The sequence below is a fragment of the Zalophus californianus genome, chromosome 12 (assembly GCF_009762305.2).
Source record: "Zalophus californianus isolate mZalCal1 chromosome 12, mZalCal1.pri.v2, whole genome shotgun sequence".
In the NCBI taxonomy this organism is placed as follows: domain Eukaryota; kingdom Metazoa; phylum Chordata; class Mammalia; order Carnivora; family Otariidae; genus Zalophus; species Zalophus californianus.
The window spans coordinates 105,122,507-105,147,131 of record NC_045606.1 but is presented as its reverse complement, the minus strand read 5'-3'; the positions used below and the strand labels follow the sequence as shown (position 1 = coordinate 105,147,131).

At 38.2% G+C, this 24,625-nt stretch overlaps 1 protein-coding gene across 1 annotated transcript in view; it reads left to right on the top strand.

Moving 5' to 3' along the window:
* The first annotated feature begins 1,540 nt into the window (after positions 1 to 1,540).
* LMBR1 (limb development membrane protein 1) overlaps positions 1,541 to 24,625 on the top strand; it is a 54,715-nt gene continuing 31,630 nt past the window's right edge. The window contains exons 1-3 of the mRNA XM_035723223.1: positions 1,541 to 1,546; positions 2,985 to 3,057; positions 21,598 to 21,678. Of these exons, the coding sequence (XP_035579116.1) occupies positions 1,541 to 1,546; positions 2,985 to 3,057; positions 21,598 to 21,678 (160 nt within the window). The remainder of the gene's footprint in view (positions 1,547 to 2,984; positions 3,058 to 21,597; positions 21,679 to 24,625) is intronic.

Sequence of the window (24,625 nt, the reverse complement as noted above, 5' to 3'; positions counted from 1 at the left end):
ACCTCTTCTTTAAGTTGAGATAATCAAGCTCCTTTCTCTGCGCTTTTCATATTCCCCTTTGTTAGTACCTATTAAATTATTTTGGTTATATGTTTGTCTTTCCTATTGAGGTGATTAATCAGAAAAAATTTGAGGAAATATTGTAGTAGGCATTTCTTTAGTAATGCTTGCTTAATTTTGAAAGATTTAAAAAAATAAGTGACAAATAATTTTTTCCTGTCTTTTAAAAAAATAAAATTGGATTATTTAACTTGCTACATAAATGTATACACACTCAAAACATGCTATCAAATCTTGAAATTCACTTCCCTCTTGAAGAGGTTTCATGACACTGCATTCTTAATTTTTTCCTGATTCTCTGGCAGAGCTTTTCTTTTTGTTTTTTGGTCTCCTTTTCCGTTTTTATTTCCTAGCCCCCTAAGATAGGCAAATGTTCCAAGTTCTGTCCTTGGTCTAAAGTTGCTCTGCTCTGTTCTCCTTACCACCTCTGCCACTTTCATGACACTTCTAAATGTGTAGCTCTAGGGAGCAAAAGGCACCGAAAACAAACTACACCACATTGTAAATGCTATACCCGAATACTCAACGGAGCTGAAAGCTCAGCTTATAGAAAACCAAACTACTTACTTAGTGCCCTTCCCAAAGCTGATTTTTGTCCTAAACTTGTCTCTTTATTAACATTATTCTCGAAACTTTAATTATCTTCACCTCTTTTCTTGTTCCTAACATCCAATATTAATGATACTCAATTCAGTGTAGGCTCTATGTTTGTGATAAGTACTATATTTTACACACATTTCATTTAATTGTGTTAACAAACCCCTAAGTTAGGTGGTGGTCTTATTTTATGGCTGAATTAACTGTAGTTCAGGGAGATTAAGTCACTTGTACGAGATTACAGATCAGTCATGATGGGGTGGGATTTGAACCCAGAGACTGGTTACAGACCCTGGGCTCTGGACCACTGTTTTGTTCTGCCATAAGCTCCAGAATACTCGAACCGCTTTATTGCTGAGTGTACTTCATACCTCTTCATCTCTGTGTTTTGCTTACAGTGTTTTCTGATCCAAATGCCTTTCCCCTTTTTAGTAAGCTAAGCTATCAGCTAAGAGGCTACTATTATGAAAAACACTCGCCAAAACTTTTTTCTTCCCACCTAGAATTTGGGGGTCTTTCTTCCTCTGAACTTTTGTAACATTTTATTTTTGCTTCAGTTATGACAGTTATTTTCACCCTATAATTATTTTTTTGAGTTCATTCTGTTTTTCCTGGACACTAGAACGTAAGCTGTTTGAGGTCAGGGACTGTGTTTGACTCATATTTAGGTCCCCATCAGCTCAGAGTGTTTAAGAGTATAGGCTTTAAAAGGCAGATGACTTTTCTTTGCCAAACCCTTGTTTCTTGGCATATTATAAGATGGGGGTGATAACAGTCTGTTTTTCATTGGATTGTTGTAGAATCAAGGGGATGAGGCACACAAGCATTTAACACAAATATCGGTGTGCCATTCATTGTCACTCACTCACATGAAGACAGACCCATGGTGGTAAGTCACTAATGGATAGTTTGCATCGTAAGAGGAAATCTTTTTGTATGGGCTAGACCTTAAGAAAAGTAAAAACTGGATTGTGATCCAGATGGTAGAAATGGTGAGAATATTGATGGGAAAGAAGCTTGATATCATGACCCACAAAGATAGGGCCCCTGCCTACTGTAGGCTCAGAGCCTGTCTTGGATTAATTTAGCCCAGTCCGCTGCCTGTACCGGTGCTGTCCATCTGCCCAGTCTTTCCCATTTAGGACTCAAGGGTCATCTCCTGGGGGAGGCCCTCAGTGGTGGCCTGCTGAAGTGGGTCACCCCACCCTTTTCTCCTAGGTCGGTCAGCTTTTGTACTTATTTATTTGTGTGTAGGTATTTATTCTTATTTTACTATTTTATTTTGCTGTGAGTGTTCAACCTGTTGATAATAAGGGATTATCAATATTTGTTGAAATACTGGGAATTATTGGATTGCTCTAAATAAATTTTATAGAAATTAGGCAGATTTGATACCTGATAGGAGTTACATGCTTTGAGACTGCTTTTTATGAATGTACCTCATCAGGGAGCTGAAAGGATATACATATATAGGGTTTCTACCCTTTTGCTTTGTCCATCAACTTCTCACAATTGATTGTTTTGTTGGGAATAAGTAGTTTGGGTTTGAATGACATTAAATATATCAGCTCTGGGCTTCTTTCAGATTTTCCCCAGAGCTAGGAAGATATTTAGGATCATTTCAAGAAGGATACCTATGTTAACAAAGCTAGAATTAAACATATTTTAGCCTTTATCAGTTGTGAAGATAGTGCAGATCATATCCTATGTAATTGGTGATTGATTAGTGGTTCTTGTTTTTTACTAGTGTTGTACGGTATGGTAGTGAGTGGGGTATATACAAGCATAATATTTCTCTCAGGTTCTGTCTACAGAATGATTTTGATAATACCAGTATTCATAATTTGCAGAAAATTTTTATTATATACAGATGATGTAATTGGAAAGTATTGCATGGTAGTTACTGAGTTTATAGGTCTCTTGTGTTAAATATTATGTAGGTAAATATAAATGAGAAACCAGTGTTGGACGGAGTGATCTATTCCTTCTTGCTCTAAAATGTTGGTTTGGGCATAAGAGGTATAATTGTATTTAGCCTTTTGGATATTGAGAATTCATACATTTACTTGTCATTGAGAGAACTGCAGTGTTCTTTAATCCTTTAAATTTAAATATATGTAGATTTTCTAATAGTCAACTTTTGATGTGTTTAGTTATATGCTAAAATATTTTTCCTAAACTTATAAATAAACTAGTTTGGTATTTTTATTTTAAATTCCTAATGATTTTAAATGGTTATCTAAGTCGTAGGCCAAATAACCTAAGTGTTCTCATAAGCACTAGTTTTCTAATGTTGCATTAGTCAAAGGTTTGATCTTTGAATTTAGATTCTTGAAGACCTGGATGAACAAATTTATATTATTACCCTAGAGGAGGAAGCACTGCAGAGACGACTAAATGGTACGTATGTATTCCATAGTTAGAGCTCAATAAAAAAATTACTTAATTCACAAAAAGACAGCTATTTGAGGGGGGAGAAATACAAGCCTCTTAGCACATTGTGCTGATGCACTAGGTCAAGACCTAAGAGTAACATGTGAACGTCCCAGGTGAGGATAGTTTTGCTGAAGACTAGTGGCACTGTGGTCAAGTTCCTGTCTTTCCCTAGCTGTGATTAGCTATAGTCTAGCAAGGCCAGTTCAGTTCTGAGACACTGGCCACTAAGGCACACCCCTACTGCTATGTGTTTTAAGCATGACGACTTAGTTACTGAGGTTTTGCAAATTTGCATGTTTTCTTAGTGACTTTAATATCCCTACTGCATTTCTTTCCTGTTGAAATCTTTAAGGTCAAAAGTAGTATGTCTCTTTGCTACTAGGTGCTAAATTTGACTGTCTCAGTTATGCTTAGGAGCTCTGTTGTTATTTAGGAATGCTATTCATAATCAGCTGTGATAACCAAGTAAGCATGTCAAAGATCTTAAAGTTCAATTTTTATTTACCCATCCTTTTGGCTTCAAATGAAGGACCAGTAGAAAAAAGAATAATGACATAGTTTAACAGAGAAATGATATAATTTGGGTAAATTTTCTATTTTACTTAAATGCTTTGCACTCTGCACTCTCTTCTCCTGAAAAGCTGTTTTTTTTTCTTTAATGTTGAAAACCAACCCCAAGATCAGGTTATTAATAGCTAACTGTATTTCAGGGTCATAATTAAAGAGTAGATATAAAATGGAAGGGTACTTTAAGTATGAAATAGGAAGAAATATACCTACTTTCTTAAGCTACAAATAGTGAATTTAAAGATTTTATTTTTATTTATTTATTTGAGAGAGAGAGTGAGATAGAGGGCACAAGGAGGGGGAGAGGCAGATAGAGAGGGAGAAGCAGGCTCCCCATGGAGCAGGGAGCCTTATACTAGCTAGGCTCGATCCCAGGACCCTGGGATTATGACCTGAGCCGAAGGCAGACGCTTAACCGACTGAGCCACCCAGGTGCCCCACAAATAATAAATTTAAATCATCAACTCAAAAGTGTTGCTAACATTTAGACCTTTATTCTTAAATCAAATTTTATCTATTTTAGAGAATTCTTGGCAATAATATTGTTTCCTTTGGTACCAATAACTTTTAGACTGGAACTACGTGTATCTTTTATTCTTCTAACGTTATTAAAGCTATTTTACTATTTAAGCCTATTTTGTTTCAGAATTATAACTTTACACTCAATACTGTCAGCTTTATAAAATTTCATTAAAGTAGTAAATATTATAATAAATTTGTCTTACTTAGGTAATCATGCTAATATGTGATAAATATGCCTGAATTGTCATGCTGCCTGCAGTATGCAGTTATGTTTCAGCCTGAAATATAAGGTCTTTCTGTCTTACAGATCAGGAGGCTGAGAACTAGGAAGGGTAAAAGATAGCGCCCCATGGAGGCCCCTGGGTAGCTCAGTTGGTTAAACGTTCGACTTTTGATCTCAGCTCAGGTCTTGATTTTAAGTTTGTGGGTTTGGGCCCCACATCGGGCTCCACGTGGGATGTGGAGTCTACTTAATTAAAAAAAAAAAAAAAAATATATATATATATATGTATATATATATATAGTGCCCCATGAATTAAAGAAGTTGAGTTAAAACAAAACTAAACCAAAAATACAACCTTTTCCCACTTTTTGCTTTAAGAAAAAGTCCCTCCAGAATCTTTCTAATCCTTTGGCTCCTCAAATTCAAAAGTGAATTATTATATCTAAAGAAATTGCAAAAGAAGTAGTTGCCAGAAGGCTAGATATATTACAAAATGAAGCCAAACCCAAATAAACAAAATACCCTGACTACCACAGAAATATAATTTGGAGAGGATTAAGCATGTTATGATAGCTAATGCTAAGTATAATTTTATTTTCTGCCATTTTGGTAAGCCATGCACCACTTCTAAGGGCTCTGTTGGTAGGTTTTTAAAGTCTTTCTATTGATGCTCTTTAATGATATGTTGGGATAGTTACTGTAGTTTTGTTATTTGCTGCTCGTTAGCACTGTGGACTGTTGCAGGTGGAAAACAACAGGCTTGTAACACAAATGGTTCTGTAGCAAAGCGTCCCACTCTGATCTCAGCTCAGGTCTTGATCTCAGGGTCATGAGTTCAAGCCCCATGTTGGGGTCCACACTGGGCATGGAGTCTGCTTAAAAAAAAAAGTATAGATCATAGAATGTAAGTAGTGGAAATCATCCCCTGGGTTTGATTTAATCTAGTATTATGTCAAGTGCATTTTGTTGTAAGTTATTTTGCATTTTAAATTATTTTTTTAAAAGTGAATTTAAATAATACATTATATGTTAAAAAAAGATAGTAAGAAGGGAAAAATGAAGGGGAGTAAGTCGGAGGGGGAGACAAACCATGAGAGACTATGGACTCTGAGAAACAAACTGAGGGTTCTAGAGGGGAGGGGGGTGGGGGGATGGGTTAGCCTGGTGATGGGTATTAAGGAGGGCACGTACTGAACAGAGCACTGGGTGTTATATGCAAACAATGAATCATGGAACACTACATCAAAAATTAATGATGTAATGTATGGTGATTAACATAACATAATAAAATAAAAAAAGTGAATTTAAAATATTTTTTATTCTGGGCTATTTTTTCTTAAAGGTTTTATTATTTATTAGAGCACTTGTGCACAAGCAGGGGGAGGGGGAGGGGCAAAGAGAGAGGGAGAAGCCGACTCCCTGCTGAGCAGGGAGCCCGAAATGGGACTTGATCCCAGGACCCTGGGGTCATGACCTGAGCCAAAGGCAGACGCTTAACTGACTGAGCCACCCAGGCATCCTATATTCCTATATTCTTGAAAAGAATATAGGAATAATAATAATAGAAAAGTAAAAATTTTTTACAGCAGCGATTTACTCCAGAATTCATGGTGGTGTTTTGCTAGTGGCCATTGAGTGTGCTTTCTTGGTCTGCGCGGGGATGTGTGAGGCACATCACAGGAATCTTTGGGACATCAGTGTGGTTTGCTCTGAGCTCAGCTTCACAGTCATTGAAAAAAAATAACACTTTTTTTTTCTGGAAGATATGTAACTTGTTGTGGTAGTTCTTATATTATTGGAGTTGAATTTCCATGCATAGTTTTTAAAATATCAGTATACTTTTTGATAGAATACTTGCCTGTGACTTCTCCATTGTTCGTGTTTATCACTTGTTGGTGCTAGTTTTGTTCTTATGAATATTAGTATTACTTCAGAATGTTAATATGTTATAAAATAAAGGTATAAAATTATAAAGTTATAAAGTTAATGTTACAAAACAAAACATGTTAATATGTTATTAAAATAAATTTAATGTTATAAAATATAATATATGTTAATAAAATAAAGCTAACCTGTACACTATTATAATGTAAATCAGTGTTCTAAAGAAGCCATCCTGCTAGTGGTCTGCTTGGCTTTTTGTCCTCCCTTTTCTGTTTACTGCTCATCTTCTTCTAAGCAGCAGACCTTGAGCAGATGAATTTAAATTCTGAGTCTCAAGATCATAGATGAGTTGGCTGAAGAAGAGAAAAACAAGGGTAAGGATCTATAAGATTTTATCCAGAACTGGAATACTTGAAAACAAAAGAAATAGATGGTGGGAGTCATATGTATTCCTGGAGCAGGGGGGAGCCCCGGATTTCCAGCCGTCTGCTGCAGACAGCCCTCCCTAGTGTGCACATCACATGCAGGAGTGAGATGTCCCAGGACTCAGCAGCACTGTCCTCACGAGGCTCCTGCTCTTCTCGGCCGCAGCACACGGCCTTACTTTGGTGTCTGCCTTGAGGCCAGGGGGAGTACTGCTTGCATTCTTCCCTCCCCCTTTCTGTAGTCAGCATAAGGAGCCCAGAATATCCAGGACCCTTGCATCTCAGATTGTCCCTCACATCTCTCTACGTCGCATTTCTGACCTGATTTCCCGCTGTCTCTGAGCTCCTGAAACTCTGCTTATACCATGTGGAACCCTGTGGATCTAAGAGCTGCTGGGACACAGCAGCAGAGCCACTGAAATCCTCAGCCTTCTCCCTCTTGCTAGAAGAAATTTGGCTCCCCCAGCACATACTGCTTCTCAGTCCCTCTCAGGTGATAGCTGTGTTCTTTCCCACGCCCCTTACTCTGCTCCTGCGGGGGTCTGGGCAGGCGTCCTCCCGTCCTCTTCTGCTTTCACACGCTTTGAATCTCATCTCATTAGATCGTGGCCTGATTACTTCTTCTTTTCCCTTCATTCCTCTCCTTCCAGACAGTTCCTCTTCCATCCTTAAGGTTCATGATCATTCTTTCTTTCTCTCTTTTTTTTTTTGATCAGTCTTTCTGCCACTATGCCTGTCGCAACTGGGGACTTCGGCGTCTGTGTGGATGACCCTTCCGGCCTGCCTGGCCAACCCTACACCTCTCTCGGTGGTCTTCCTCGGCCGCTGGCTGCCTGGGGCCACAGCGCAGGCCTGTCACTAGCAGGACAAGCTCTTGTGCGGTCTCACCATGAGTCACCCTGCCCTCCAGCTTGCTGCCTGAAGTGTGCCATGCCCCGTGGTTCTTCATGCCGTCTGTGCATCTCAGTAACTTTTTACTGCGTTTTCTCCCGCACCTCCTTCAGACCCTTGCTGTCTCACACAGTTTCAATTCCTGGGCCATCGTTTGACTCAGTGCCCTGCTTTCTCAGTTCCCTTTCCCTCTCTCTGCTTGGCCAAACCCTAGCCTTGGTCACAGCCAGCTCTTCACGTTCTCGGCACGCGCGCCTGTTCAACTGCCTGCCTGGCCTTTCCTTAAATGTCTGACCAGTATATTAAACGTACTTTATGTTCTCCTGGAGTCATTTCATGCCTTCTCTTTCCTCAGGACTTCTTCACCATCACTCTCAGCCAATGACCTTGCTTCCTCTTTTCTTGAGAAAATAGAAGCAAGCATGCTGAAATGTTGACAAGCTTTTTCCTTCGTATTGACTCATCTACCTGCACCCCCCCCCCCCACATGCTGCCTTTTCTACTGATGCTATGACCGGACTGAAGCTCAGCCCTCCCCTCAGGCACTGGATTCAGTCCCTTCTCCCTGATTCAAGGACACATCTATGACCATTCTCCTGTCTCTCTGACATAACCAGTCTTTCTCCAGCTGGATCATTTCCTTCAGCACAGAGATATGCTATAATTTTTCTCAATAGAATGAACAAATGGAAGGAAGGAAAAGAAAAAAGAAAGAAGGAAATGAAATCAATCTGTGTTGACTTCCTATCCCTTCTGGCTCACCATCTCATTGCTTTGCTTGTCTTCATAGCAGAACTCGTGGGGTTGTACATGCATCGGTTTCATTTCTGTGCTCCATATTTGGTTTTGGAGCCACTCTCGCCTCCACTGCTGTACTTGACATGCTGTTGTCAAGTTGGCTAGTGACTTCGGAGTCCTCAGCCACACTCCTCATTCCACTTGGTTTTCAGTTCACTACGCTCTCCTTGTTCTTTTACTTAAGGAGCTACTGCTTCTCAAAAAACTGCTGGTTTTTCTCTGTGTCCATAGCTTTTTCACACTGGAACGCCTCATGCCTCAGTCCTTAAACTCTTCCCTTTGTTTACCTGCACTCCTTTGGTTATCTGGTCTCATGGCTTTAAATACCATCTATATGCTACTGATCTCCCTTCTGACCTCTCCATCTGTCTACTGACGTTTCCACTTGGATGCCTGATAGGCATCTCAAACATATCTTTGATATGTCCAAAATCAGCTAAAGATCTCATTTCCCGTTTCTGCTTCTCTTATAGCCAACCTGTCTCTATAGGTGGCAAATCCATTCTTTTAGGTGCTCAGGCCAATTCCTTGGAGTCTTTCTCTTAATTCCCGTATGGATTCCTTTTAGCAAAGCTGTTGGCTCTAGCTTCAAAGTATCTGTGTGTCACCACCTTGGTTTGAGCGACAGTCCCCTCTTGGTTAGATTGTTTCCTAATTAGCCTCCATGCATCTGTCTTTGGCCTTATAAGTCAAAGTGTTTGAGATGTAAGTTAGATCTTCTCACTTACTTGCTGAGTGTTCTCCAGTGGCTTCCTTTTTTCAATCTGAATAAAAACCAGTTTTTGCAGTGCTTCCCTTTCTGCCCCCCATGTACTCTCTGACTTCCTTTCCTGCAGTCTCCTTGCTGTTCTTCCCTGGCCCATTGCCTCCTGTTCCAGGGCATTGTGTTTCCCTTTTGCCTCCTGTCTTTCAGGGCTTTACCTAAAGATCCCCTTCTGGGTAGGCTTTCCCACACTGGAGCCTTGTGGGTATGACTAATATTGCCAAGCTCCACCTCTGCCCTGGCACTTCTTTCCCTCTTTCCTGCCTTATGTTTTCCTGTAACACTTTCCACTTTCTCCACTTTTTAAATATATTGCCAGTTTCTTCATAGTAGAACAGGAACTGCACAGGGGCAGGGATTTTTGTTTGTTTTCTTCCTTTCCATACTCCTGAGCCCATGATATCCCCAGTCACGTAGTGGGTTGATGGTAAATATTTGTTGCATGAGTAAATGAAGAGATGAAAAACATGCATGATGGAGAGTTGTCATTTTATCCAGAAGGAAGTGAAGAAGGCAGAAGAAATAAAATTTGGTGATAGGATAAAAGAATTACGTGGAGACACTATTTAGGAAGGCCCACAGTAGAGACCTCTGAAGACAAGCCAAGATTGTGGGGCTGGAGGACCTTATGCCCTGGGGTGTTAGTAAAGAAGCAGAGATAAGGTGATTTCCCCTAGTGTGAAGCCATGAAATACAAGCAATCAAGATCCATTTCTATCTACTCCAAGACCCCAGAAGAGTAGCCCAACAGAAAGTCCCATTACATTAATTGTGGTAGAAAATCTTTTGTAATTCCTACCCAGGATTAAGAGGATGCATATATCATTAGCATGTTTAAATGTTTAAGTAATGCAACAGCATTAATTGAAATAATTAGCTTTCGTGTGTATATAGCCTATGGGTGTACTGGGTAACTTTAGAAGTACCATAATGAATAGGAATTATTTTTTATTGTTTAAGTTCAAAACCTTGACAGTTCTTTTAATGTAATTTATTTAAAAATATTGTAGACTTTGAACTTAATGATTCAATTCAACTTTGTTAGGTACTAGTTTCATCTTCATGATAAGTTAGTATATCACTTTTGGTAGCAATTACTTTCCTGCTTGATTTAGATCTTTTTTTAAAAAGCCTTTTTCATTGAAGCTTGTATTCTTTATTCTTAAGAGCACAGAAAATGTACTTGTTTCATTTTTGTGGAGTGTCAAGTTGCAGTACCTTTGTATTCTGAAAAATAGAAGATTGATAAAAATTAACTCATTCAATCTTCTCGTGGAACGTAGTTACCTGTCAGAAGCAATTGGTCACCATCAGTCTTAGAATCTTGCTTATTTATCACTACATTGAGTTTGCCAGGCAGTTTTATGATGATGTCAAGGTTTATGGTGGTATTTATGCTTGGTTTAGAGTAGTTACATCCTGTCAGAGGCATTTTTTATCATTACTGTCAGTACAGTTTGCTGACTTGGTCATTCCTTATCTGAATTAAGGTAACACCCATAATGTAAGGGAGCTTGTATCACATCTTGTGTTCTCTACATACCTTCCTCTTGACTTTCTTTAGCTATTCTTCTATAGTCTAGCAATGGTTATTCTAGGAATACGATTTACTGTTGGTTATAGCACTGAAATTGAGAATATCTCAAATGTATCAGACCCTGGGCCACTTTGAGCAGTGATGGGCTTGGACTGGCTGAAGGTGATCAAATACCAGCTCTCATCAACAACATACATAGCAAAAATTGTTGATACTCAGTGACCCCCTCCTTTTGGCAATACTGTGATAGAAGAAAGTGTCTAGTAATATCTTGACTTCCTGAGCTAACAGGAAAGACTATTAACTCTACTGGTGAAGTTAATTAAATGGTTTCTTTCTAACATGATTACCAACATTTGGGTCCAAATGTCTGAAACAATGAGAGATGCCTTGTTAACAATTTATTCGGCTTCTTGGGCCATATAACCACTTTCTTGACTATAAATTGTGGCCCAAACAAATGATCTGTTGCAAGATGAAATGAGGTGACTGAAGAGATGTAAGATAAGATATATTATCAGTAGATGAGGAATAGTTTGGAGTAACAACCTATAGAATAACTTAAGAGTCAAGTATCATATAGTCTCTGAAATTTAGAGAAAGATTGCTGTACATAAATGATCTAAATGTGTTAGCAGAAGAAAAAATTTAATATACACGAGCTACTTGTTCAGCCACAACCTATTTGGATGATAGTATTCACTATCTTAATATCTTATCTAGTTTAAGATCTACCAATAACTTATATCTAAGGTTTAAAAAAAAAGCCAAACAATTACTTTGATTGTTTGATTTTTTTTTAAAAAAGATTTTACCTATTTATTTGAGAGAGTGAAAGAAAGAGAGCACGAGTGGAGTGAGGGGCAGAGGGACAAGCCATCTCCCTGCAGAGCCTGATGCAGGGCTTAATTCCAGGACCCCCAGATCCCGACCTGAGCCGAAGCCAGAGGCTTAACTGACTGAGCCACCCAGGTGCCCTGGTACATAGCTTTTTATAATGTTCTTAAAACTGATTGTTTAATGTCTTACTGTGGTCGTTTATAATGAAAGTATATTTGAATCTTCTAATTGTGTTGGATATCAAATGTCTTATAGTACTTGATTTCTGTACTTAGCCATATTTTTGTGGATATGTCACGAGTAAATAGAAACTAATATTTTAACAAATATTAGCATTGCAAATGAAATAGAAATAGAGTGTTTGAGTGTATGAATTGTCAATCTCTTTTATAGATAATAACAGAGTTTGTTGATGCTGAGATAGATGCTTTAGAGATTTGAATGTCCGGGCTTCAGTTTTCAAAAACTTTCTGGGGCCTGCCTCATTGGCAGTGGCTCTGTGCTGAACAGTAATTGCTGTTTGCTTAGAGGATGGAGACTGTTCACTCTATGAAGTTTTAGGAGTCTTGGGCTTTAGACAACAAAATTCTCTGTCTAAGTGATTAGAAATAATTAAAAAGTACTTGAGGGACCTCACAATCTGTTGATAGAGATCACATTGGTCAATTTAATGTATTAAGTACAATCAAAATTTTAAAGAGTTACTTAGGCAACAGATTTTCTAATCAACTTTCTTTGGTTATATGCTAAATTTAAAAAAATGCAAAACTAATCTGTTTATACTAGAGATGTCTACTTCTAAATAGTATTCATTATGAGACTTAGTTTAGGACACTAAATTGTTTAGGGAGATTCGTTGCTTCACATTATATGAGTTGTTTACATACCAATTTAGAGATTTATATTTATTTTAAAAATGCATTACATATTTTAAATAGTATCTGCCCTTTAACATATGAGTATCAGTTAAAGCTTTCTTATGCATTAAGGCTTAGTTATTGAAGAAATGCTGGGCTTTGGGAAATTTTGTTATCTTGGACGCAAAATATTTTTAATACCACACTAGTTTTTCAGCTTAAGAATAAAGCCGGGAAGAGTTGCCTTCAGCTATTAGTTTTCCTGAATCCAAAGAGACGGGTGGGGCAGGATCAAAAATACTTACTTGATCAAAGTTATTGGCTCTGAAGGTATTCTTACCTGTGTAAGGAAGATGAAAGGTGTTGTTTTTATTGCACGCTAGTAACAGTGTAATTTTGAACTAATTGGTGTTGAACTGCCAATCACCTAGGGGAATGCAAATAGATACTCTTCTAATTTCCTTTGAGGTAGTGAAATCTTATGTCGTGGCTGGAAGAAAAACAGAATAATACCGTTAAATTGACCTTAAATGAGCTGCTTTGTGGTTTTCTTGGAGAATCCCTTTTTATTTTTCATGACTAGTCCAGACAGGTTTTGTCTACCGATTTGACTTATTGACTAGACAATGCTGACATGGAGCATGTTAGATTCATTTTGAAATAAAGTAAGGATAATACAATTGTTCAGGATATTTTGATGATTTTTTTTTTAGTGCAACTTAAATTCCCGTCACATTCCAATGTGTGTTTGCAGTGTGTCTTGATTCCTTACAATAGCCATCATTCCTTTTGGTCATTTGCACTGGAAGATTCTGCCTAAACAAGCTTGCTCTTCTCACTAAGGTAATGATACATATATAGTAAAGGATGGTAATGTCTTTGAAAATTGTGTTATTCCAGGTGAATCAAAGCATGCTTTGTTTGAAGATAATGAGAATGTATTCTTAATTTTTGTATGCAAGTCAATCAGTATTTATTAACTGTTGTGTGCCTAGCGTTGTGTCACCTGAAAAAAACACAGCATTTCAGATACTACTTTAGTTATTTTTCCTTTGAAAAATATAGTGATTGGTCTAGATATTTGTATTGAGCTTTGCAGATACCACACCCACAAAGTAGGCATTTCTATCTTTTCACGTAACTTAAAATTGGCAGCAGGAATACTGTTTCTTCTGATACCTATTCCATTTTAAAATTCTGAATATTCATCAGATTATTTTTCTTTAGCACTGAACTGGTTACTGGAATAATGCTTCTTTATAAATACAGGGAATGAAGTATAGTTTGGAATTGTATTTGTAATTAATCAGATAGAGAAGTTAAATGAGCATTAACTACAGATACACACCATATAATTTATGAAGAAATGGGGTAAAAAGCAAAAGGTATCTCTAAGACTGTTATGTAGTCTAAGCTTTGATGCAAAGACACTTGAAAACCTTATAATACCATGCCATCTTACTGTAAGTCTCCTTCTTATATGGAGATAATTATTGATTCCATAATTTAAGTGTCTCCCTTTGGCTTTGGCTACCAGAAACTCTATAAACTACATTCATAGTCAAAGTTTAGTAGTTTTGGGCCACACTTCCTGAATATCTCTGTCTTTAACCCTGTTCTCCTATAACCTGAATATCTGTGTCTTTAACCCTGTTCTCCTATAAATGTCAGTTATATATTGACTAGTAAAATGATTAAACTCAGGAGCTCTGGAAATACTGTAGAACAGTTTAGTGCATTCAAGACCTCAGGCTCTCCAAAAGAGAAGGTATTGAATTTCTCTCTCTTCACTGATGGACACAAGTGAGGAAGGCGATGCAGAGGGCACAGTACTTACCTTTCCTAGGAACCCAGGGCAAGACTAGAGTTTAGTGATTCTCCAGGAGGGCTTAGAAAAAGAGCCTCTGAATTCCCCTAGTGCATTAGCACCTTTGCCATCTTGCACTTTGGGTGTGAATCCTCTGTTTTCTTTCTCCCTCTGAGAAAGGAGTACAGCTGCAGAGAGAAACCCCAGAGCACCAACGCTTCTTCTTCCTGCATCGTTGTTTCTGGCCAGTTCATCCCCAGGCCCCCAAAACAGAAATTGCTGGGCCCTCAAAGTGGTTTGTCATTGTTTGAATGACTGTCTGACTTGATTAAGTGTGAAGGGAACAGTAGCAGTGCATAAAGAAAAATGATCACTTGCTTAAGGCTGAGTGATGAAGGTTAAGATGAGTATCTACAACAATGATTCCCACGGAAGTTAAAAGTTAATGGAGAGACAAATAAGAATTTGTACTTAGTCCCCAAAAGTAATATGGGCTTTTTTTTTTTTAAAGATTTTATTTATTTATTTGACAGAGAGAGACACAGCGAGAGAGGGAACACAAGCAGGGGGAGTGGGAGAGGGAGAAGCAGGCTTCCCGCTGAGCAGGGAGCCCGACGCGGGGCTCGATCCCAGGGCCCTGGGACCGTGACCTGAGCTGAAGGCAGACGCTTAATACCTGAGCCACCCAGGCGCCCCAGTAATACAGACTTTTAAGGAGCTATAATTAGAGAAGAAAAAAGACCACCTGGAATGTGAAAAAAATTAAAAATTCAGTAGACAAAAGATGAAATAGACCTTATGGTAGGCAGAATAGTGACCCTGCAAAAGTATCCAAGTCCTAACCACCCTGATCCCGTAAACATGTCCCCTACATGGCAAAAAGGACTTTGTAAGGTAATTAGGTGAAGGGTCTCAAGATTATCCCAGATGATCTGTTGGGCCCAGTGCCCTTACAGCATTGTCATAAGTGAGGGTTAGAGAAGGAGATGTGACAGTGGAAGTAAAGGTGTCTAGTGACCTGAAGAGGGAACCATGAGCCAAGGAGTGCAGGTGCCTCTAGAAGTTGGAAAAGACAAAGAAACAGATTCTCTCCTAGAATCTCCAGAAGGAACACAGTCCTGCTGACACCCAGATTTCAGACTTCTGACCTCTAGAACTGTAAGATAATAAATTAGTGTTTAAGCCACTAAGTTTATGGTACTTTGTCACAGCAGCAGTAGGGAATGAGTGTAGTCTTTCTGAAAACTGAACTAATTATCTGGTAGAATCAAGTGGGAGAACTATTTCATGTCACAAGCCAAAAGTACAAAGAGAAGGAAACACCAATGAAATGGCAGACACAGACTAGAGCTAAGCTGCTTAATCTAAATAGTAAGCATCTAGAAGGAGGAAAAAGAACAAGTAGAAAAAAAATAAGTAAATAGATAATAGAAGAAAATGTCAATGAACTGAAGAAATATTTTAGTGCAGATTAAAAGACCACAGAGTCCTAGACAAGATTATTAAACGGGACATTTAAAAGATCTAGATTTATTGTGTAACATTGTTGAATTCCAAGAATAGTGATAATAAAACACCTTACAAGCTTTCACATAGAAAAATCACTTATAAAGGAGAGAGAAATCAACATTAAACTTCCCGTTTGTAACCTGCTAAGGATTATTGAATAATATCATTAGTTTTAAAGGTGTGGGGGGGAAAGATTGCAATGAAAAACTCATATATTTATAAATATGTTGTATGTATATTAGGACCAAAAAAGACATTCATTTATTCCTTCATTTCTTATCTGTATATTGAGTATCTAATTTGTGCTAGATACTATTCTAGGCATTAAGGATATGGCAACTTTTATATTGAAAGAAAAATTTAATAATCTTATACTAAATATTTAATTAATTAATTAATTAATTTGAGGGGGTTAAGGGAGGGGCAGAGGGAAGGAAGAGTCTTAAGCAGGCTCCATGCTCAGTGTGGAGCCTGTCCCAGGGATTGGTCTCATGATCCTAGATCATGACCTGAGCCGAAATCAAGAGTTGGACACTTAACCAACTGAGTCACTCAGGTGCCCCGGTATACTAAATTTTTTTTTTTCTAAAGATTTTATTTATTTATTTGACAGAGATACAACAAGAGAGGGAACACAAGCAGGGGGAGTGGGAGAGGGAGAAGCAGACTTCCTGCTGAGCAAGGAGCCTGATGTGGGGCTCGATCCCAGGACCCTGGGATCATGACCTGAGCTGAAGGCAGACACTTTAATGACTGAGCCACCCAGGTGCGCCTATACTAAATATTTTTAAAGCAATCCCAGCAAAATCCAGGGTTTAGGAGGAATGGGTGGGAAGCAATGAAAGAATAGATAAAAGTATCATGAAAGCTTCACCTTGGTGCAGGAAGGTTATTCAGTAAGGCATCACTAGGGTTATAACTATGTTATATTAAAAAAAAGTACAAGTCTACTTTTGTTAACAGTGAGAAAGTAACCACTGAAGTGCCAAATTAACATAGGGAAAAAGAATAAACGGAAATTCTACTAGCTGGGAAAAGAAGAAATAAAGAGCAAAATAAACAAATTATGAAATTACATTAAAGAAGAAAGAGCCACCAGTCTTCATATCAAGCCAACTTGTGGATGGCAGCACTCAGTCCCTGGATGTCACTGTTGTGCTGTGGGAAAAAACCCACTTTGAAGCCCACTCTGTGTCTAAACTTCTAATTTCATGAAATTATTTTCTTTTTTTAAAAGCTACTTTGAATTGAGGTTTTTGATTGAGTGGAAAACATCCTAATAAATACAGCTGATTCACATATGAGAACAATGAGGTTCAGAGAATGAGAACTTGAGAAAACCCCAGTAAAATTTTGGAATTTAGTAGACCTGAGAAAACCTTAGAAGTAACCAGTTTAGCAGACCCAAGGAAGCTAAATCCTAAGCCATCTGTGCTTGATTTATATCCTGGAATCTCCCAAAGTCTCAAGAGGTGGCACCACCAGATAAGGAGGTGGAGATGAAGTGGAGTAAGTTTAAGGTAAGGAGGGCTCGTTGAAGATCCTGTTGGTGAAGCATTTTGTTCTCTACATTTTTTCCCTCCATCCAAGGCACCAGGCTCTTTCCTACCCCAAGAGAAGAGTGAGGGTTGTTCTCCAGAGAGTGAAACAGAGTCTGTGGCCTGGTGAAGTAGAGGATGGGGTGTGGGCTCACAGGCTCCCATCTCCCTTCACTTGGACAGCCAAGCTTTAATACCCCAAGGAGATCAGAAGAGTCTTATCTGGGGAGTCTGTCTAACCCAGGAGGAAAGCCCCACAGAAGCCAGCAGTAGGGTGTCCTCCATGAAAGGCCTGGCTGGGTTACCCAGTAAGAAGTTGTCAGCCACCACCTACACACTCTTGGGTTTCACATTAGCATGTTTAATGCTTTGTTCTTTTTTTCCCCCCAAGAATTTCATTTATTTGGGAGAGACAGAAGAGCCTATGCGAGCGGGGGGAGGAGCAGAGGGACAAACAGACTTCACGCTGAGTGTGGAGCCCCATGTGGGGCTTGATGTCACAACCCTAAGATCATGACCTGAGCTGAAACCAAAAGTTGGAAGCCCTAATCAACTGATGTCCCAGTGCTTTATTCTTAAATATAAGCAGGCAGCTACGGTTCATCAGACTTCTGAGCCACATGAAAGGAGAGGTCAAAACAAGTAAGACCACCGGGGGAGACAATATACACAGAGAAAATATTTAAAAATAAACCTGTTGTTAATATCCTGAGAGAGACCAAGAGTGCAGTCATGACAAAGGCCAGGATTTCATAAAAATGGAGTATCTAGTGAACAGAAAGTGACTGTTGATAATTAGAAATAATGACTTATCTAAAAGACTGGAAGATAGAGAACTTTTTTAGAAGATAGGTCAAAATGACAAAAATAGGAGAAGAGTTTAGAATATTAGAGAACCAATTCAGGATATCTAACATCCAAATAATAGGAATTCCAGATGGAGAGAGGAGAGATTCCTAGATCCGAAGGATGTGAATTTGGAGATTGGAAGGGCTCACTAGTGCCCCACATAGTACGTGGAAAGCGTCTCACTGCAAGAACATTGGGAACAAAGATCCCACACATTTCACAGGATGGAAAGCAGTTCACACTCAAGGGGACAAGAAGAAGAACTTTAGACTTCTCAGAAGCAGCATTAGAAGCTGGAAGACAATGGAACAATGACTTAATAATTCTGAAGGATAGTTTTAACCTAGATTTCCTTATTTAACCAAACTATAAGAGCAAAGGTAAAATATCCAGACTTACGTAGTCTCAAAAATACTACCTCCCATTCACCTTTTCTTTGCAAGCTGCTGGAGAGGCCATGTGCCACCTAAATAAAGGAGTGAAACAGTGAGAAAGGCTAAGTTGGAAATAAGAGATGTGCCATAGGAGAGGAGAGAACAGGGCCCGGGATGCCGTTGTGCAGCAGGCTGAGAGAGCAGCCTGTCCAGGTCTCAGGGTCTCACGACTCCAGGAGAAGTTCTCCCAGATAATGCAATGATATGGGATAACAGGAATTTAAACACCGAGAGAAAAAGACATTTGGGAGGAGAGGGTGGCTTTGAGACAGTGATAAGTACATAGAAGACTGAGCAAATGGGGAAAATGATTACTTCTAGGGGTGGGAAGAATACTGTATGGAAGAAAGGAAGGCTAATCATAGTTTATTTTGTGGGTAAGTAATGGATGGCGTTTCTTTTGTAATGATGCAGACATCGAATATTAATGTAACCAAAATATCCAATAATCCACATTGGGAGAGAGGGGAATGACAAGGTGTGTGGTTTAATAGGAAGGCCATAGTAAGTAAGCGGAAAAAGGCCATAGAGCTGGAAAATCCAGACCCAGCAAGGGAAGCTGTTTGTTTAGTGCTAGGAAGACAAATACTGAACGAATCAGGTAAACAACTGAAGTGGCTGTCTTTGGGTAGGTGGAACTGGGAGGAAGGCAGCATGTATGTATGTGCCTTGTGCAAGTATGTGGGACTCGGAATTGTGTGCACGTTTCATTTTGAGAAAGATAAAATTAAAAGAAAACCACTTCAAAAGTTAAGACAAATAGTATGGAAGGTATAAAATCAAGTTTATCAGCTGTTATAAAAATTATATTGAATGCAAATACTTTATTTTACTAAATGTAAATGGGCTGAATTCCGTTGTTAAAGAACAGAGCCTGTCAGATTGGGTTATTCAACCATTTTGCTATAAGCACCTATTGCTCTTTATTCTAGGAAAGCATCTGATTGGGCTTTGTTGTTTCTCCTATTTGATCACATCTGTGGAACCGCTTGTCAAAGTTCTCTGCCTCCTCTACTCAGGGAATTAACATGTGACTCTGAGCTAGGCCATTAGGACACTGGAAATTTATTCTTGATCCTAGCAACATAAAGTCTAAAAATTTTATTCTTGATCATAGCAACATAAAGACTGAAAATAGTTGGGACTGATCCATCCCAGGTATAATACTATGAGGAGACAGTCCATCTGTTCCTGCCACCTGGAGCCCCCAGCTTCCTGGTTCCTCTCCTTTCCAAGAAAACTAGAAGTTTTCCTGCTGGTTCTCTCTGTCTCATGAATTCCTTTTCTGTTTTAACCAGTCAGTCAATTTCAGTTGCTTATAACGAACTCTATCTGATAAGATTAAACCTCAAATAAGATTCAGCTGATACACACACACACACACACACACACACACACACACACACACACACTCCTTTAATTTTAGTCTTTCTTTCTTTGTCTCTTATATGTAAGTTTGTAATAAATCAGTAAGTAAGTAAGGCAGGTAAAAACAAAAAGAAAGTAGAACTTAAGGTCCACAAAACAGGATTTAAGCGGAGAAACATTAAAGACAAAGTGGGTCATTATCTAAAGATAAAAGGTGTGATTCATAAGGTGGGTGTAACAGTCTTATACGAACCTGAAAAACTTAGCAGACAAATACAAATATATAATGAAAAAACTCTTAAAAACTGAGAAGATGTAATCAATAAAAAAAGTACATTTGTAGTGGGGGATTTTAACTTAATGGATAAAATAGAATATGGAGATATACACATCATTATAGAAATAAGTAGAAAATGTGAATAGGGAAAGTCCATGTGATAAATAAATGTCTGAAAAGATGCTCAACCACATTTAGGGGAATGCATGTTAAAGTAACAATAAGAAAACATTTTTTATCCATCATACTGGCCAAAATTCAAGAATTACAACATCCAGTGCTAGGGAAAATACAGGAAGAAAATAGGTACTTTCAAAAGCTATATGGAAATGTAAATTATTACAATAATTTCTTTTTTCCTTTTTTTGAGAGAGAAAGCGTGTGTGTGTATGTGTGTGCGTGTGTGCATGCAAGCATGGAAATAAGGGCAAAGGGAGAGGGAGAGAGAGACTCTTAAGCAGGTTCCACACCCAATGCAAAGCTTGTTATGGGGCTCAATCTCATGATCCTGAGATCATGACTGGAGCCAAAATCAAGAGTCCAATGCTTAACTGACTGAGCCACCCAGGTGCCCTTATTTTTTAAAATTATTACAATATTTAAATCATTACAATAAATTACAATATTTAGAAGGAAGTAACCTTTAAATATCTCTTAATTGTAAATGCTTATATCCTTTGACTCAGCAATTGGAATTTTGGGAATCTGTCCTATAGAAACAATAGAATTAGAATGTACTGGATATGCATATAGAAATTTTTGTTACAACATTGTGTGTAGTTGCCAAAAACAGGAAAACCTGGCTAGTCATAAGTGGAATAATTCTGAATAAAATTGAAATGCATCCGTACTATGGAATGTTATTCATTTGTTAAGGGAGTTGGCACTGTCTATAAACATGGATGTATCATTGACTAGGAAAGCAAGTGGTAAAATAACATGTCCGATTTAACCCATTTCTATAAAATATATAATAGAAACCATGTGTGTGGTATATATGTATATATGAATATTCACATGATCATGAAGAAAGGTGTGCAAGCATCAATCAGGCTGTTACCAATTGTCACTTTCGGGGGTGGGATGGAGAAGGAGATTGTTAATTTCTTTCACTTTCTATAATCATAAGATACTTTTGTCATTAATGAAAACAACAGATCAAGTAAAAATTTTATCAGAGTAAGGCATTTTCTAGGAAACATGTAGTATTTAATCAGCAACAACCTGGAAGTCTTAAGTGGTGAAGAAATGGATAGGTATGTTTTCCTGTGAATCACAGCAGCATTTGTTTTTATTCTCTGTGATCAGGATTTGTAGTGTGTTATCTTATATTTTAATTAAGGTGAGGGCTATCCATTCTGTGCTGTTAATAAGGTTCTGTTGTGATACTTCTAAACTATTTTTGCTTTTGACAGGACTGTCTTCATCAGTGGAATACAATATAATGGAGTTGGAACAAGAACTTGAAAACGTGAAGACTCTAAAGACAAAATTAGGTACTGTACATTTTTGTTCTTGACTCATGTACTGGTCTTGGATTCTTTCCAGAGACTTGCTGGTAGTCTGAAATATTAAAAAAAGTTATGAAATCTTTAGGGTATGTTACAAGCTTCCAGTCTGTCCAAAGGTGTCGATACAGACTGTTTTTTAGTTTGGGGAGAAGATAAACATGTATGTACTCCCATTTTTTTTTGTTTTGTTTTGTTTTGTACGTGCATAAAATGACTTTTCAGATGCTGACGTTCAGAGATGTCACTCTATTGTCTCTTCACTTGCATGATTTCTGACGAGTAATCTGTCCTCCTCATCCTTTGAATTGTCTTTTTTCTCTCTCTGCTTTTAAGATGTCCTCTTTGTCACTGACTTTGAACAGTTTGATTCAGATGTGCTTTAGAGTAGTTTTCTTTATGTTTCTTATTCACTGGGTTCATTGGGTCTCTTCGATCTGGGAATTTATAGTTTTCATCTAATTTGGAACATTTTTGGCCATTGTTTTTCCAAATTTTTTTTCTTTTCCTCTCTGTGTCCCCCTTTCAGGGACTCCAGTTACATGTACACTGGCCCACTGGAAGTTGCCCCCAAAACTCACGGATATTCCTTTATTTTTCAGATGTTTTTCTCTGTGTGTTTCATTTTGGATAGTTCCTCTTACTGTATCTTCATGTTCACTACTCTTTTCTTTTGAGTATCTAATCTGTGTTTAATCCCATCTATTGTATTCTTCTCAAACACTGCAGTTTTTTTTTATTATTGTTTTTAAATAGGCTCCATGCCCAGTGTGGAGCCCAGTGTAGGGCCTGGAACCCACGACCTTGAGATCAAGACCTGAGCTGGGATTGAGTCTGATGCTCAACTGACGTAACCCAGGCATCCTCAGACATTGCAGTTTTTATGTTTAAAAGTTCTGTTTAGACCTGTTTAGTCTGTGTCCTCCACTTTTAAAAAGAATATGGAATACATTATAAGAACACTTATAATGTTTTTATAACTTCTGTGTTCTTGATAGATTTTGATTGATTGACTTTCCTCCTCATCATTGGGTATATTTTTGTGCTTTTATGCATGCCTAGCAATTTTTGATTGGATAGTGGACACTGAGAATCTTACTGCTGGGTGCTGATATTTTTGTATTGCTGTAAGTGTGGAACTTTGCTGTGGGATGCAGTTAAGTTACTTGGAAGCAGTTTGATATTCTTGGGTTTTGCTCTGAAGGCTTGTCAGGCAGGGCTAGAGCAGCATGTCTCTAGGGCCAGTTTTTCCCACACTAAGGCAACAATGCTTGTGATTTACGAGGTCTCATTCTTATCTTGTGGGAGCAGGCCCTATTCTTGGCCCCTTATAATGGTTGGATACTCCTGCCCCATGGGTGGTTCTTTCTTCAGGAGTGGGTTGTTTGTTCATGTACCTGAGCTGATCTTTACCCTACTGAAAACTCAAGGATGACCCTTTGAAGATCCGTGGAGTTCTTTCTCTGAGGACTTTTGTCTGTGGTACTTTGCTCTGTATAGTCCAGCTAACTTGGTCTCTCCACACTCCCATTATATGTCCTCAACTCAAGGAATGAGTTGGGCTTTGTTTGGGTTCCTGTGCCCTCTACTGTGGCCAGCAAACTGTCACAAGACAGTAAGCAGGAGCGAACCCAGGGTTTTCCTTGTTTGCTTCCCATCTCTCAGAGATCTTTGGCTTTTTGTGACCACACATCCAGAGTCTTGAAACTGTTTCATATGCATGTATTTTTTGTTTCCTAATTGTTTCAGCCTGGATGGAAAATTGGTCCCTATTATTACTCTGTTTTCAGAAATGAAGTTCATTGTTTTATTGTTGAAAATTTATTCATTTTCATTTTTCTTTTTTTATTGAAGTGTAATTACCATGCAGTGTTATTTAGTGATAGTTATATAGTGATTTAGCAATTCCATATATTATTCCGGGCTCATCATGGTATTTTACCCATCCTCCACCCACTTCCTCTGCCAATCACCAGTTTGTTCTCTGTATTTAAGAGTGGTTTTTTTTGTTTGTCTTTTTTTACTTTGTTTTGTTTTGTTTCTTAAATCCCACATGTGAGTGAAATCATAAGGTATTTGTCTTTCTCTGACTAACTTACTTCACGTAGAATAGTACACTCTAGCTCTATCCATGTTGTTGCAAATGGCAAGATTCCATTCTTTTTCGTGGCTGAGTAATATTCCTGTGTGTGTGTGCGTGTGTGTGTGTGTGTGTGTGTGTGTGTGTGTGTTAGTGTATACATATCACATCTTTATCCATTCATCTGTGGATGAACACTTGGGTTATTTCCATGTTTTGGCTATTGTAAATTAGTGCTGCAATAAACATTGGGGTGCATATGTCTTTTTGAATTAGTGTTTTTGTTTTCTTTGGGTGCCCAGTATTGGAATTACTGGATTGTTTGGTAATTCTATTTTTAATTTTTTGAGGAACCTCCATGGTGTTTTCCATGGTGGCTGCACCAGTTTGTATTCCCACCAACAGTGTACGAGGGGTCCTTTTTCTCTACATCTTTGCCAACACTTGTTTTTTCTTGTGTTATTGTGGTTTTTATTTGCATTTCCCTGATGAATAGTGATGTTGAGCATTTTTTCATGTGTTTGTTGGACATCTGGATGTCTTCTTTGGAAAAGAAGTCAAGTCTTCTTTTCATTTTTTAATTTGGTGCTGGGTTGTGTAAGTTCTTCATATATTTTGGATATTAACCCTTTAGTGGATATATCATTTGCAAATGCCTTCTCCCATTCTGTAGGTTCCTCTCATTTTCGTTTTTGTAAACAACATCATATTGTCTGAAGTTACTTTATTCATTCTGCTGTTGGTGGATATTTGATGTGTTTCTCTTTTGTTATTATGAATAATATTGGTATAAACATTGTTCTTCATACCTCTTGGTACACATGTTTTTTCATGGTACATACCTGGGAGTGGAAT